Here is a 12706-nt window from a genome sequence, read left to right as displayed (position 1 = left end):
TTACTTTCCTCCCCAGGGACCCAGATGGAAGGATGCTCTTGGATATTTTCGATGAAAACCTTCACCCTCTTTCGGTAACCCTCCCCTTGGGTCCCAGGGTGTGGTCCAGTCATGTCTCTGTGGCTCCTGTGGGCCAGCTAGTCATTGAGAATGTCTCCCTCCCCAGAAATCCGAAGTGCCACCAGATTATGACAAACACAACCCAGAGCAGAAGCAGATTTACCGGTTTGTTCGGACACTGTTCAGTGCTGCTCAGCTGACTGCAGAATGTGCCATCGTCACCCTGGTGAGTGCCCGCAGGATGACCTGGCCATGGAGTGGGGTGCAGGTGGGAATGTCCACTGTAGACCTAGGAACCCCAGCCACCTCAAGGTTGTCTTTTATCCAGAATAGCAACTGGATCTCCCAAAAGAGGGCATGTGGTCTGTTCCGCAGTCCCATCTAAAGCCCCCTGTCAGATCACACTCAGAAGCAGGAAAGCTGAAACGACCCATGCAGGGTCCACAGTGCTGAGAAGGACCAGGGCCACCTCATTGATGTCCAGGTTTGTGGTGTTGGTTCCCTACGTTGCAAGGACTGCTGTAATTGCTGCCTTCTCCTCTGTGATTTTTGTGTAAATACATGTCTGTAAGATGAGACATTCATCTTACATTCAGAGACAGTCACGAGACATTCAGAGACAGTGTGGACATAATCTGCACATTGACTCAAGTTAAAAACCTGTAACCTTCCTTAGATTCTTAAAACCTTAGGGACGGTTGATTTAGCTCCGATCTCATTGGGGAAGCAGCTTTAACAGCGGAGCCCGCTGTCACTGACCTTTCCCATTGTGCACCACTCAGATAAGAAATGGGCTCTGCCAGTGCGTGGGCTGCCCCGCAGGCCCATGCAGTTCCCTGAGAAGAGACCCTGTGGTGTGACGACGAGTGTAAAGACCATCCGCCTCTCCCCCACACTGAGAGCCCCGTGTTCTCAGCCGACGGCACAGGACTGGTTTGCTTGTGCTTTCCTTCTCTCCTGGAACTTGCCCCCTGACAGGTGAACAGACATCCAGCAAATCTTCCTCAGGTGATGTGGCGTGCTGATAGACCCTGAGGTCGTTACTGAGAAGCATATTTATGGCTCAGCTTTGTTCCTCCAAAGGATGTCAAGTCCTCAAAAAACCCCCTCCAGGCGGCAGGGTAGACTTTTCAACGAAGGGAGATTGTGACAAAGAGGGAAGAAGGGGAAGAAAATCAGATAATGAGTACTTAAATTGACGCCCTGAAGAAAGATTTATTTTTAAGCTCTTGCTTCAAGATGCTCTGTGGTAGGTTTTTTTGCCTTCCATTCTGAAGAAAATGGTGACCTGACTTTGCCCTGTAGCACCTTCGAGTTTGGATTTATCAGCGTGAAGAAACTTTGTGTCCTGTGAAAGACGTGGTTTCTGCAGAGACTTCTGTTGAGAACATGTAGAGTTTGTTCCCCTGTCTCTGAGCAGACGTGGGTGGTTAGTTTGTCTTGGGAGTGCTGTGGGAGTGGTGTGTGTCTGTCAGTCATGGGAGCTGCTGAAATCCTCCCTTGTCCTGGGACATCAGCTGGTGGCTTAGCAGGAGATGAGCACCTCTGGCTACAGCTGGCAGGTGGGCAGCGTCGCGGGCCCTCACAACAAGCACAGCTCTGCAGACTGAGTCTCCAGGGTCTGCCTGGATGCTGCAGGCAGCCAACTCTCTGTTCGATCAAGCCCTGCGTGTGATGGTTCCCACCTGTCTCTCCAGGTTTGCAACAACCCTTCACAGCAGGTCTGGGCTAGAGCTGGTGGGCTGCATCCATCTCTGCCTTTCTCCTGGGCCTTCTCTTGGTGGCCTGGCCTGTTGCCCGGAGGAGGCAGGGAAGACCACAGTTAGCTCTGCCCGGCTGCCCGCAGGGGACCAGACCACTGCCTGCCTGTGGGAGACCCTTCCAGAGCCTTCAGCCACTTGCTGCTGCGTGTGTCCGGGAGCACCAGGCATGCCAGCCCAGCTGGGTTCCCCCGGGCAGCCCTGAGGGCTGTCACTTGGCCCCAAAGTGCCTCTCAGAGGCCGGCGCTCTGGTGAAGAGGCCACCTGTGGAATCTATCCATTCTGACCCCAGAGAACCCCCTTTATAGGGCACATTAGTGGTTTCTACCAAGGTCAAAAGTGTTGTTCAGATAGAGTCCAGTGAGGAATCCAGCTACCTCAGATATTAGCAGATAGGAAGCACTGGGGAGGCCCAGTCAGCCGAGCTGTGGGAAGAGTCTGCAGGGAACGGACCCGGAGCTGCTCTCTGTGATGGACAGGGAAACCCAGCATCCCCGGAAGTGTGGTCCTGTGTACCCTGGAGTCCATGAGTTTGCACTTTCTTTCTCCCCTCCTCCCCCACGCCATGCCTTCGAACAGCTTTATTTTGTACAGTCACCTGAACGCTCTGTAAGCACTCACTAACCTGTATTTTCTAGAGACGCTCAGGATGGTCCTTCTTAGGAAATTAAATCTGAAAATTTAATTGAGCAGCAGTGTCCTATTAGCAATGGTGTAGGGAATGGTGTTCAGAAAAAAATCAATCGTATATTATTTTACTTGGCAGAAAATTAAAATACCCAAGTGGGAGTTTACTAAAGAAATTACAGCTGACCCTTGAATATAGCTTTCTTGGCAAGTTCTGCCAAATTACATGCTATTATGTGGTGCTTATTATGAATTCCTTCTCCCCAAACATAACATCTGCTTCCTCTCGGTAATGGAGTGTGTTATCATATCTAATTTCTCTAGTTCATCTTAGTGGAATATCAGATGTGGTAGATGCCTGGTTTTTTCCAAACATTATCTTAAATGTTACCTAGTGTACCTGTTAACTGGAGAAGGAAATGGCAACCCGCTCCAGTGTTCTTGCCTGGAGAATCCCAGGGACGGCGGAGCCTGGTGGGCTGCTGTCCATGGGGTCACACGGAGTCGGACATGACTGAAGTGACTTAGCAGCAGCAGCAGCAGTGTACCTATTAATATCTATCTACTGTGGTTAAGTAAGAACAAAATTGAATAACCTTCTTTTTGTACTGAGTCAGTGAGAAGCTATTTCATTGGGGAGCTTGGAGAGGTTTACATAGCTCATTTATAAAAAGGAATAGCGTCTAAGGGGGAGAAGGCAATGGCAACCCACTCCAGTCCTCTTGCCTGGAAAATCCCATGGACGGAGGAGCCTGCTAGGCTGCAGTCCATGGGGTTGCAAAGAGTCGGACATGACTGAGCGACTTCACTTTCACTTTTCACTTTCATGCATTGGAGAAGGAAATGGCAACCCACTCCAGTGTTCTTGCCTGGAAAATCCCAGGGACGGCAGAGCCTGGTGGGCTGCCGTCTATGGGGTCGCACAGAGTCGGACATGACTGAAGCAACTTAGCAGCAGTAGCAGCATCTTAGGGATCTGGTTGAAGAGTGTCCATAATGATTGCTTCAAAAAATCTGGAGTTAGATCCAGCCTCAGTTTTCTACTCTTAGTACAGTTTTGTGGCACATTTAAAAAATTCTTTTCTTAGTGGAATGAGAAGAGTTGGTCATCAAACTTTGTAACATACATAGTCTGGGCTCCTGAGGTTGGTGTCCAGTTAAAATTCCACTCAGCCTGGCCTGGATCTCTCGCTGAAGAATTTCAGTTTTCACACAGAAATAATGATCTAAAACATGAGCTTACTCTTCCTGCTCCTTGAATGTAATAAATGCCATTAACACTAAAACCTGAACGACGGAAAAGATGATTGAAGTCTGCTGAGTGACCTACTTTTCTTCACCAGTGGTTGCCACAGCCCGGTGCTGTTCTGTCCCTGAGACGTTTGGAAGTGTCCCAAAGGTCCATTGAGTACGGTTGGCGGGCACGTGTCGTGACCTCAGAGGCCTCTCTGAAGGCCTCTTAGATGTTCTGTGCTGAGCACCGCAGAGTGGGCTCTTCCCTGAGTGGTCTCCTCTGACCCCCTATTCCCCCACACCTGTCTCTCAATCCAGGGCCTGAGTTTCCCGACTGCGGCTCTTCCTGAATGCCATTGCTGTGGTCATCTCATCCACTCAGGCCTCCCTAGGCCTGCTCTCTCGTAGCCACATTCCACACCCAGAGCGTCCTTCCTGCAGGGTCCTGTGTCCCTGAGGCCAGCACGCGGGGGCCGCTCCCTGACCCAGCCCTGGGCTGGATGCTGGGCACACAGTGGGAGTGAGGCCCGGGCATGGTCCTCAGGGGACTTGGCTTCCTCGGGGGAGACAGTGGAGGAGGGCAGCTGCCCAGCCCGGGGAGAGACGCAGCCACGGTGGCGGGGCTGGGTCACCAGTCCAGGGTGGGGCAGTAAGGTGGACGTGATGGCTTCCTGTTTTATCACCTCTCAGGAAACTTAGGGCCTCTTGGCAGCTCATTGGGTATGGCTGTTTTGTCCTTGTGATTACATTAGTAATTTCTTTCTCATGATTTGTATTTTGTCTTTCATACTGTGCCCCTCATCCAGTCTGAGGAGGACCTGGTATCTGAGATCAGCCATAAAAATCCTGCTTCTTAAGATGGAAAGAATTGACTTTTCTTTAGTAAAGCAATGGAAGCAGAACGAAAACCTTTTAAGCAAAAGAACCATCATCACTCGTCTGTTTACTGACCTAGCAGACAGTTGAGTGCCGGCCCCCATCTCGAGGCAGAGAGCTCCTGTTTGGGTGGCAGAGGCAGACAGGTGCTGGCCCCGGTCAGCCTCCCTGGGGCTCCCCACCTGGGCCCCGGTTCACAGACCGCAGGCCGCACAGACGGGCTGCCGAGGCCATCGGGGCTGCTGCGGCTTGGGAGGGAGCCCCTGACTCTCCCTCTGCCTGTGGCTTAGGCATGAAGGGCGCCGGTGTGCTCGTGTCTTCCAGGTGTACCTCGAACGGCTTCTCACATACGCAGAGATTGACATCTGTCCAGCCAACTGGAAGCGGATTGTTCTGGGGGCCATCCTGCTGGCCTCCAAGGTGTGGGACGACCAGGCGGTGTGGAACGTGGACTACTGCCAGATCCTGAAGGACATCACGGTGGAGGATATGTGAGTGTGGGCGGGGGCATCCCCGCGTGGACGAGCTCGGGGTGGAGTGAGTGACTGTGGCTGTGCGTCTGTTGTGAGCTGGCCAAGCAAGGACACGGTTGTGGATAGGATTTACAAAAACCTATGCGTCTCGTCCTTTGGGTCCCAGACGGGTACTGGTAACGCTTTCTGGCTTGTGAATCTAGTCTCTGAAACCATGTTCCAGGGAACTTTCCTTTACCTTCCTGCTTCCCGTCTGCGGTGGGGTTCATCCCCACTACTCACTGCAGACTGACAACAGGCAGCAGACGGGCTAAAGTGCTCCCTGCCGCTGCTCAGTTCCAGAGGAGATTGTCACTGCTTCTGTCTCATGTTGCAAGTTCACTTGGCTTCACATGTACTTTCTGTCCCTCAGGGTCCTCCTGTGTTTCCCGGTCAGGCTGCTCCTCTCTCAGGGCACCGTTCTGGGTTCACCTGCAGCCCGGGGCCTGGGGTCCCTGGGGCTGGGTGTTCAGGAAATGGGGTCAGGACGAAAGGAGCTGCTTTGGGAACAATCAGGATGAACTTCTGCATTGCTGACCCAATTCTTACTGACGTTTTTCTCATCTTTTTGTCCAGCTTCCTCAAGCCGGACAACCTCCTCTTGCTAGAGGAGGTTCCACTGTGTCCCAGCCCCCATCTGTGTCCCTGGACCCCACCTGCCCCTTCCTCTGGTTGCTGGCTGGCTGGGCATCCCCTCGCTTTTGTCTGCCCTGCGGACACTTGTTTATGTTCACGCATCTTTTGCCACAAAGCCTTTTCCTACTACAGACCAGTAAGACTCTTTCCTGCACCTGTTATTCTTTATCCTTAAAAAGTAAGAAAATACGAAGTTTTTGATAACAAGAATAAGAAAATTAAATTTTTTTTACGTCTTGATTTTATTTCAAGCTGAAAACAGTTATTAAGAGAACTGTCATACAGACCATAAGGTGGTCCCTTCCACCTTTTGGCTGCTGTGAATAACTCTGCTGTAAACGTGAACATCACTGTGCGGATTCCTCCCTGAGGCCCTACTCTTTGGAGTCTGTGCCCAGGAGTGGGATTGCCGCTTAGTAGCTGGTGTTTAAAAGTAGGCTCATTTTTCTAGAAAAGTCAATAGGCCATGAGGTGATGAAACAACTCTTTCTTCCATTGTAGAGCCCCATTCACAAGTTGCTAAGTGGCATCAATTCAACTGGGTTTCTTTACAGTAATGACCTAATGTAACAAATACTTCTGAAATGTTTTTATTTATTGGCTTGAATTTACTTATTATAAAATTTTACATCAGAACTATTTACTATAATTAGGCTTCCCAGGTGGTGCTAATGGTAAAGAATCCACCTGCCAGTGCAGGAGACGAGAGAGACTCAGGTTCGATATCCTGGGCAAGATCTCCTGGAGAAGGAAATGGCAACCCACTCTAGTATTCTTACCTGGAGAATCCCATAGACAAGGAGCCAGGCGGGCTAAAGTTCATGGGGGCGCAAAGAGTCAGACATGATGATTTATCATATAACAAGCTGTCAGATGTCCCTGGAGGAGGTACTGCTATCGTTTGGAAATTCAAATTTGGGGAATTATTTTTATTTTCTAGGTATTACCCTAGTTTGAAAACACAGCCACTCTAATATCTTTATTTCCCCCAAAACTTAAACAGAAACATTAAAAAAATAAATATTCAGAAAGGCTGTTTTTCCTTTAAGGAACCTGGGGAAACTGCCACCTTGTTTGAAACCAGATTCCTCTCCTGGTTATACCCTCAACAAAAGGCAGTGGTGTCTAGATAACCGTCTGGGGTGGGAATAGCTTCTCTGGCTCTCTTACTGGTGTTTCTTCCTGGCATTGGAGAATGGGAGCGGCAGTGTCACCACGTGGCCACTAGGTGGCAGTGTGTCCACAGGCAGCTCCCAAGTCTTGTTAAGCTCGTACCTGGATTCTTGAATTTCACAGGATGATCTCCTAAGTCTGACTTAGAGCAGGCATAAATAAAAGTGATTAGAAGAGTAGATTTTGACATCACGTATACATTTGGGGCTTAATTCCTTTCTCACAGCTGCATGGAAGCAGCCCTTCTGATTAGATGAACTGAATTCAATGTCTTGATCTTTCCCTCCAAAGCGCTCAGGCCTTCGATAACAACTTGCTAAGGTTTCTTAGCTATCTTTTGCCTGAGAGCTGCTGTCAGGGAACCAGCCACTACCGCCTCCCAGACTTAGCTCAGCTGTCACTTCCAGGAAGCTTTCCCTGATCCCTCCACTCAGGCTAATCTTGGTCCATTCCATTCAATAATTAATAACAGTAATTATTGAGCACCAGCTGTGTGTCAGGTGCTGTGCTGGGGCCAGGCTGCAGTCAGATGTCATGGATTATGGCTCGGAGGAGGGGAGGAGGGGAGACTGTGATAAACGACAGAAGTGAGTCCAGGGTGCTGCCCGGAGGGTGGCCTAGAGCTGAGAGTCTGGCCCAGGACCAGTGCTGACAGACCTCTCCCTGAGGACGCTTCTCCCCCCCCACTGACTGCTAAGAGGTGGGCCTGCTGATGGGGGACGTTTTACAATGTGTTCTGGCTTCATCCAGCTAGAAGAGGGTTGGCTCCTTTATGAATCAGGCGCTGTTATCCAAGTTTTCGGCAGGAAGGAAGACTCAGCAGCAGGAGCGTACTAGAGATGCATGTTCTTGGGCCCACCTAGACCTGTCAAATCAGATGGGTGGCCCAGCTGTGGGTCCTCACAGACCCTGCAGGTGATGGGTTAGGCTTAGGGTTAGGGTGGCTGGGTGGGTGCATGCTGAGACTGGTGGTCTCCTCCCTCCACTCCCATGATCCTGAGGAAGTTGCTCATCGCTTCCCCACCCTTCCCTCCCAGCAAGGCGATCCTCTGGGTCTTGGAGGCCTGTCCTCTCGGCAGCTGTCCAGTCTCACTGGACTCTGTTTGACAGCTCCTAACTGTGTCTTCTGCCCCCTGTTTGAACTGATGGTTCATGTGGTGAGGTGAGGCCAGAGCCTGCTACATGTGTATGTGTGTGCACACATACATGTGCTTGGTCTCAGTGTTGGGGTCACCCTGAAGCACTTCCTGGTACTGATCATCCCAGTTAATCAGGCCTCATCCTTCCGGGCACTGGACCAGATGGGCTTGGCTTTTATCGCCAGTTTGGTGGTGAGATGGCAACTCTGCGTCCAAGCGGGCCGCTGGTGAGATGGCGCTTCTCCTGGAGGGCGCGGTCTTGTGGCCTCCGTGTCCGGCAGCCTGCTTGGGTCGTCCGCGGTGGGGACGGCGGCCGAGCTGCGCGTTTCTGTCTTCCTCTGCAGGAACGAGCTAGAGCGACAGTTCCTTGAATTGCTCCAGTTCAACATCAACGTTCCTTCCAGTGTTTATGCCAAGTATTATTTTGATCTTCGTTCTCTGGCGGAAGCCAACAACCTGAGCTTCCCCTTGGAGCCGCTGAGCAGGGAGAGGGCCCACAAGCTGGAGGTAAGAGGCGCCAGCGTCCTGAGGGTACACTCCTGCGGCAGAGCTCTGTGCTCAGGCTAGTTCCTGCCATTGCCAGTCATCGAAAACTAAGGACCAGGTGACCTGGATTGCATTGGTACAACCTCATACTTTTAATAACCTTCTCAGTACTGGTTTTTATTTAATGTGCATTGATTCTGTTTTTTAAATCAAATAAGTTTTTTAAAACCGGTTTTAAACAAGCATTCACTTTTATAAGGGAAAAGATACCAGATGACCCTATGATTGGCAATCCAGAAAGGTCTGAACCCACTTGTTTCATTTTTTGAAGCATTTTCTCCACAGCCTTGTTGTTGGTCCTGACCTGGGTATAGGGCCGTCACTGTGAAGCTGTGTGACACTTGTGTCTTACGTATAGCTCGGCTTTGCACTTGCACCGGGCTCTTTCCATCCGACTTTGGCGGCTGCAGGTGTGGAAAGAAGGCTCACTCACGTGTCAGAGCCGTCTTCCAGTGGAGGTGCGGGGCCCTCAGCACCTTCATCCCGAGTGTCTTCAGTGTCGGGGACGGTGCTGGCCCACTGCGAGGATGGAGAGTGTGGCCAGGGAGCCGGCCCTGGGGCTGATGTGAGTGTCTCTCTCCTGCCCCTCAGGCCATCTCCCGCCTCTGCGAGGATAAGTACAAGGACCTGAGAAGACCCACGAGGAAGCGGTCAGCAAGTGCTGACAATCTGACTCTGCCCCGGTGGTCCCCGGCCATCATCTCCTAACTGTGGGCGTCCCTGCCGGAGGCCGTGCCATCCCTGTTTCTCCTTTAGTTCGAGAAAAGACAGACGTGGGGTGGTTTTGTTTTTGTTTCCCCTCTCCTTTTCTTTTTAATTCATAGCTCTGCCAGGCTGCCTTGATGAGCGCCTCCAGGCTGCGCGCACGCGCAGCGGGGCTCCGAGGACGCGGAGTCGGTGCCATGGAATCCCGTCCACGCCTTCCCAGCCCCGGGTCAGCGCTTCCTTCGTGGAGGAAAAAGACTCTAACCCTGGAGGAGGCAGGGAAGGGACGGGAAGTCACATAGAGGCAGGGAGATCGGCTTGGCCTGCTCCCTATGTCCCCGTCGGTCAGTAGCCGAACCACCCTGATAGGAGAGCCCGGCCTAGGTGACAAAGTTGGATGCGCATTAAAGGCGCGCGCCGTGTTCACCACCCCACCCGGATCAGTATGTCCCGTTAAGACTTCTTGCATTCCTTCTTGCTGCTTCTCGGGGATCTGGGGGGGATTTTTGTTTGTTTTATTGTTTTGGTTTTGGTCCCACAGAGCAGAGAATATAGTTTGTACCCACCATGGCACAGACATCCAAATAAATAGCACTGGCTGTTTCTCTGCACCACTCCTGCGAGCTGTCTTCTGAGCTTTCTTGCTCTCCAGGGGGGCACTTGTCCCGTGTCTGCGCACCTTTATCCTAGCCGGTTTTCTCCACAGTGGCGGATCAGCTTGACTGTAGTGCTGAACCAGACGACTCCCTTCCCCCAGCTCCTCCCCCACGAACATTCTAGATCACATGGGTGCTTGTGCCTTCTGATCCTGCGGTGGTCTGTCTCTCTGCCTGCCCCAAGGGGCAGCCCCTTCCTCGCCCTGCCCACCCCACTCCTCTACTTCCACGTCCATTGTGCAAGCAATATTCCTCTCAACTTTTATATGTTTACTTCAAATCAAAGTTAGTCTATTTGTATAAAAATTTTTTAAAAATCTAAAATTAAAAAAAAAAGGGGTGGGGGTGGGTATTCACATGGAAGATCACTGAAGGGCAAAATGTTCCTATTTACTGAGGTATTTTTCACAGAATGATTGAATAAAAAACTCAACTTGCATTTTCATTGTGGGTGCTTAGTGAAGTTATATGAAACTAAAACTGTGAAGGTTTATATGTCATTAATTATGACTGTCCTTTTTCATTTCTGACTGTTCTTCATTTCCTTATGGGCTAGATGGAAAGCTCTTATAGCAAGGAAAATTAAAGGGTTAATGACAGAACCTCACAGTTAAGTCTAAGAATCTGGGTTAGTGAAGTATACAGTGCTTTGGGGGTTGCACATTTTCTCGGGTCACAATGACAGAGGTTTCTAAGTTTTTCCTTCATCAGGTCTTTGAGGCAAATGGCAGTAGATAAATCATGTGTTTTACCACCCTCCTGTGTGAGCTTGGAAAACTCTGGAATCTTTTGTTATTTGTCTTATGCCCTGAACTCATACACCTGCTCCCCAGACATGCCTGCCCCTGAGGAGACATGCTTTGTTAGTGGGAGGGACTCAGAAACAGCCAAGCAGCCCAAGAACACGAAGCCCAGTGCTCATCAGACGGCCCTGAAGTTCGTAGCATGTGTAAACCCAGCTGTGTGGGCCAAAAATACTGTCAGATTCTTTCTGGCTTAAACTTTCAAAAGCAAACAAGCGGAATATGAAAAGTTAATTACCTTTCCATTGTAACTGTATCAGTATATTCCATATGGGTTCCAAAATCAGCTGCTCTCTTCAAGTAAGATTTGGATTTAGAACATGAAATAGAGACCCCCCCAAAAAATGTAGAAAATACCATTTTATATTCCCTAAACTATATAGCTTAAAAAGGGACATATTTTCTTAGCTGACTATGAATACCTCTCAAATAAATTAGTTCCTCCCATGTATCTTACTTTACCGATCCATTTCAGGAAAGAGGTTTTGCTGCCTTTCAAGCAGACATCTTATTTTTATCCCTTTTATTTGAATGAGAGATTTGAAAATTGAATTATGTAAATATTTCAATGCATCTGCTATTATTTTGTGGAGTTTATTAAACTACTTTAAAAAATTGTATAGTCTATTTATTGTATGTATGTACATACAGTCTGCTAACTAAAAGTTTAAAGTGGATTCCGTAAAACCTGACTCAGTCTTGTTTAGACTATTGAATATTGTTTTAGCCTTGTGCACTGGATTCTACCTCTGTATAGGAAAATTTTCCATATTCCTGAGCATTGATCTGTATTAATTGGTTATGTTTCTTGCACTAAGGATTTTTAAAACTCTGCTGTAAGTGTAGATTTCAATTTTACTTTTGCAGAATGGATCCCTTGACATGAAGGTAATTTAGGTTGAGTTTATTTTTCTACATGATGAAGACTTAAACATTACGTTCTCTGGTTTGTTCTAAGTTTGCAAAAAAAAAAAAAAGGCCCGACAACACCCAGTACAGTACCTATTGATAAATCATCGTGATGTAATTTGTTTGCAAGGTGGTTCATGCCCTACAATTAAAGCCGGATTGCTATTTAGGAATACATTGTCTTAGTGTAGTTTTTGAACGGGCAGTTTTCATCATTAATGAAGGGTGAAGAAAGCCACACAATTTATTGCCTTTAAGTTTAGATTTGACTTAAACAGTCATTTGGGAGAATAAGTGTGCCAATGAATTTTCCCTTTTTGTTTTACCTTTTTTCTTTTAAACTGGGAGAAGGCAAAAAAGTCAGGGATTTAAAACCAACTGGAGGGCAAGATGGGAGGTCCTGCCAAGATTCCAGACATCGCTGTGCCTTACATGCACCGATGGCCCCTCTCCTGGTGGCCCACCCGCGCCACCCCCAAGCTCCTCCTCTTGGTCTTTGGCAAGACCATCTCCGCCCTGGGCTTTCCTTTGGGTCTAGGGGTTTTGATGCTTGGCCTAGCTGCAGAGCAAAATTTGCAGCGTGAGTGATTTTGATCCTTCCAGGCTACTTTGGTAACCTCTCACCTGGGGCCATATTTTACAGCTTTGACATTTTTAAACAAGAGACAATTCCTGGTTCATTGTAGGTACTTATTAAGTGTTAAATAAACACAGAGACCAAATAGTGCTTGCCTTCCTGCTGCATTTTTTTTGAATATGACATTGAGATAGAATTGAACCGGTTTTGAGGATGCTGAGTGAACCAGTTATTTTCTACATGATGAAAAGCAGTGGAGAATATTATGGGTTCTGTAGGTGTTAAGTGATCCTCAGAAGGACTGGATCTTCTTCATCCCGCTTTGACTTTACTAGAATTAGCATCTCAAGACTCCCAATGGCTGGACTGTGGCAACATGGGTCGTCTTCTGAACCACAGGAGCCCTTCCCTGCCCTTGTGGGAGGAAGGAAGTAGGGAACATACCCTCAAGGAAAATGGGAACAGGGTACTGAAGGATTAATTTGGGACTCATT

General features: G+C 49.0%; 1 protein-coding gene across 1 annotated transcript in view; it reads left to right on the top strand.

Moving 5' to 3' along the window:
- Positions 1-11804, top strand: part of CCNY (cyclin Y) — a 109440-nt gene extending 97636 nt beyond the window's left edge. Inside the window, exons 6-10 of the mRNA XM_018057043.1 lie at positions 17-74; positions 167-286; positions 4881-5047; positions 8361-8523; positions 9154-11804. Coding sequence (XP_017912532.1) covers positions 17-74; positions 167-286; positions 4881-5047; positions 8361-8523; positions 9154-9270 — 625 coding nt within the window. The 3' untranslated portion in view covers positions 9271-11804. The remainder of the gene's footprint in view (positions 1-16; positions 75-166; positions 287-4880; positions 5048-8360; positions 8524-9153) is intronic.

This window comes from Capra hircus, chromosome 13 (assembly GCF_001704415.2).
Source record: "Capra hircus breed San Clemente chromosome 13, ASM170441v1, whole genome shotgun sequence".
NCBI classification, from domain to species: domain Eukaryota; kingdom Metazoa; phylum Chordata; class Mammalia; order Artiodactyla; family Bovidae; genus Capra; species Capra hircus.
The sequence above is the reverse complement of the archived record's forward strand: the minus strand, read 5'-3'. Positions and strand labels throughout refer to the sequence as shown.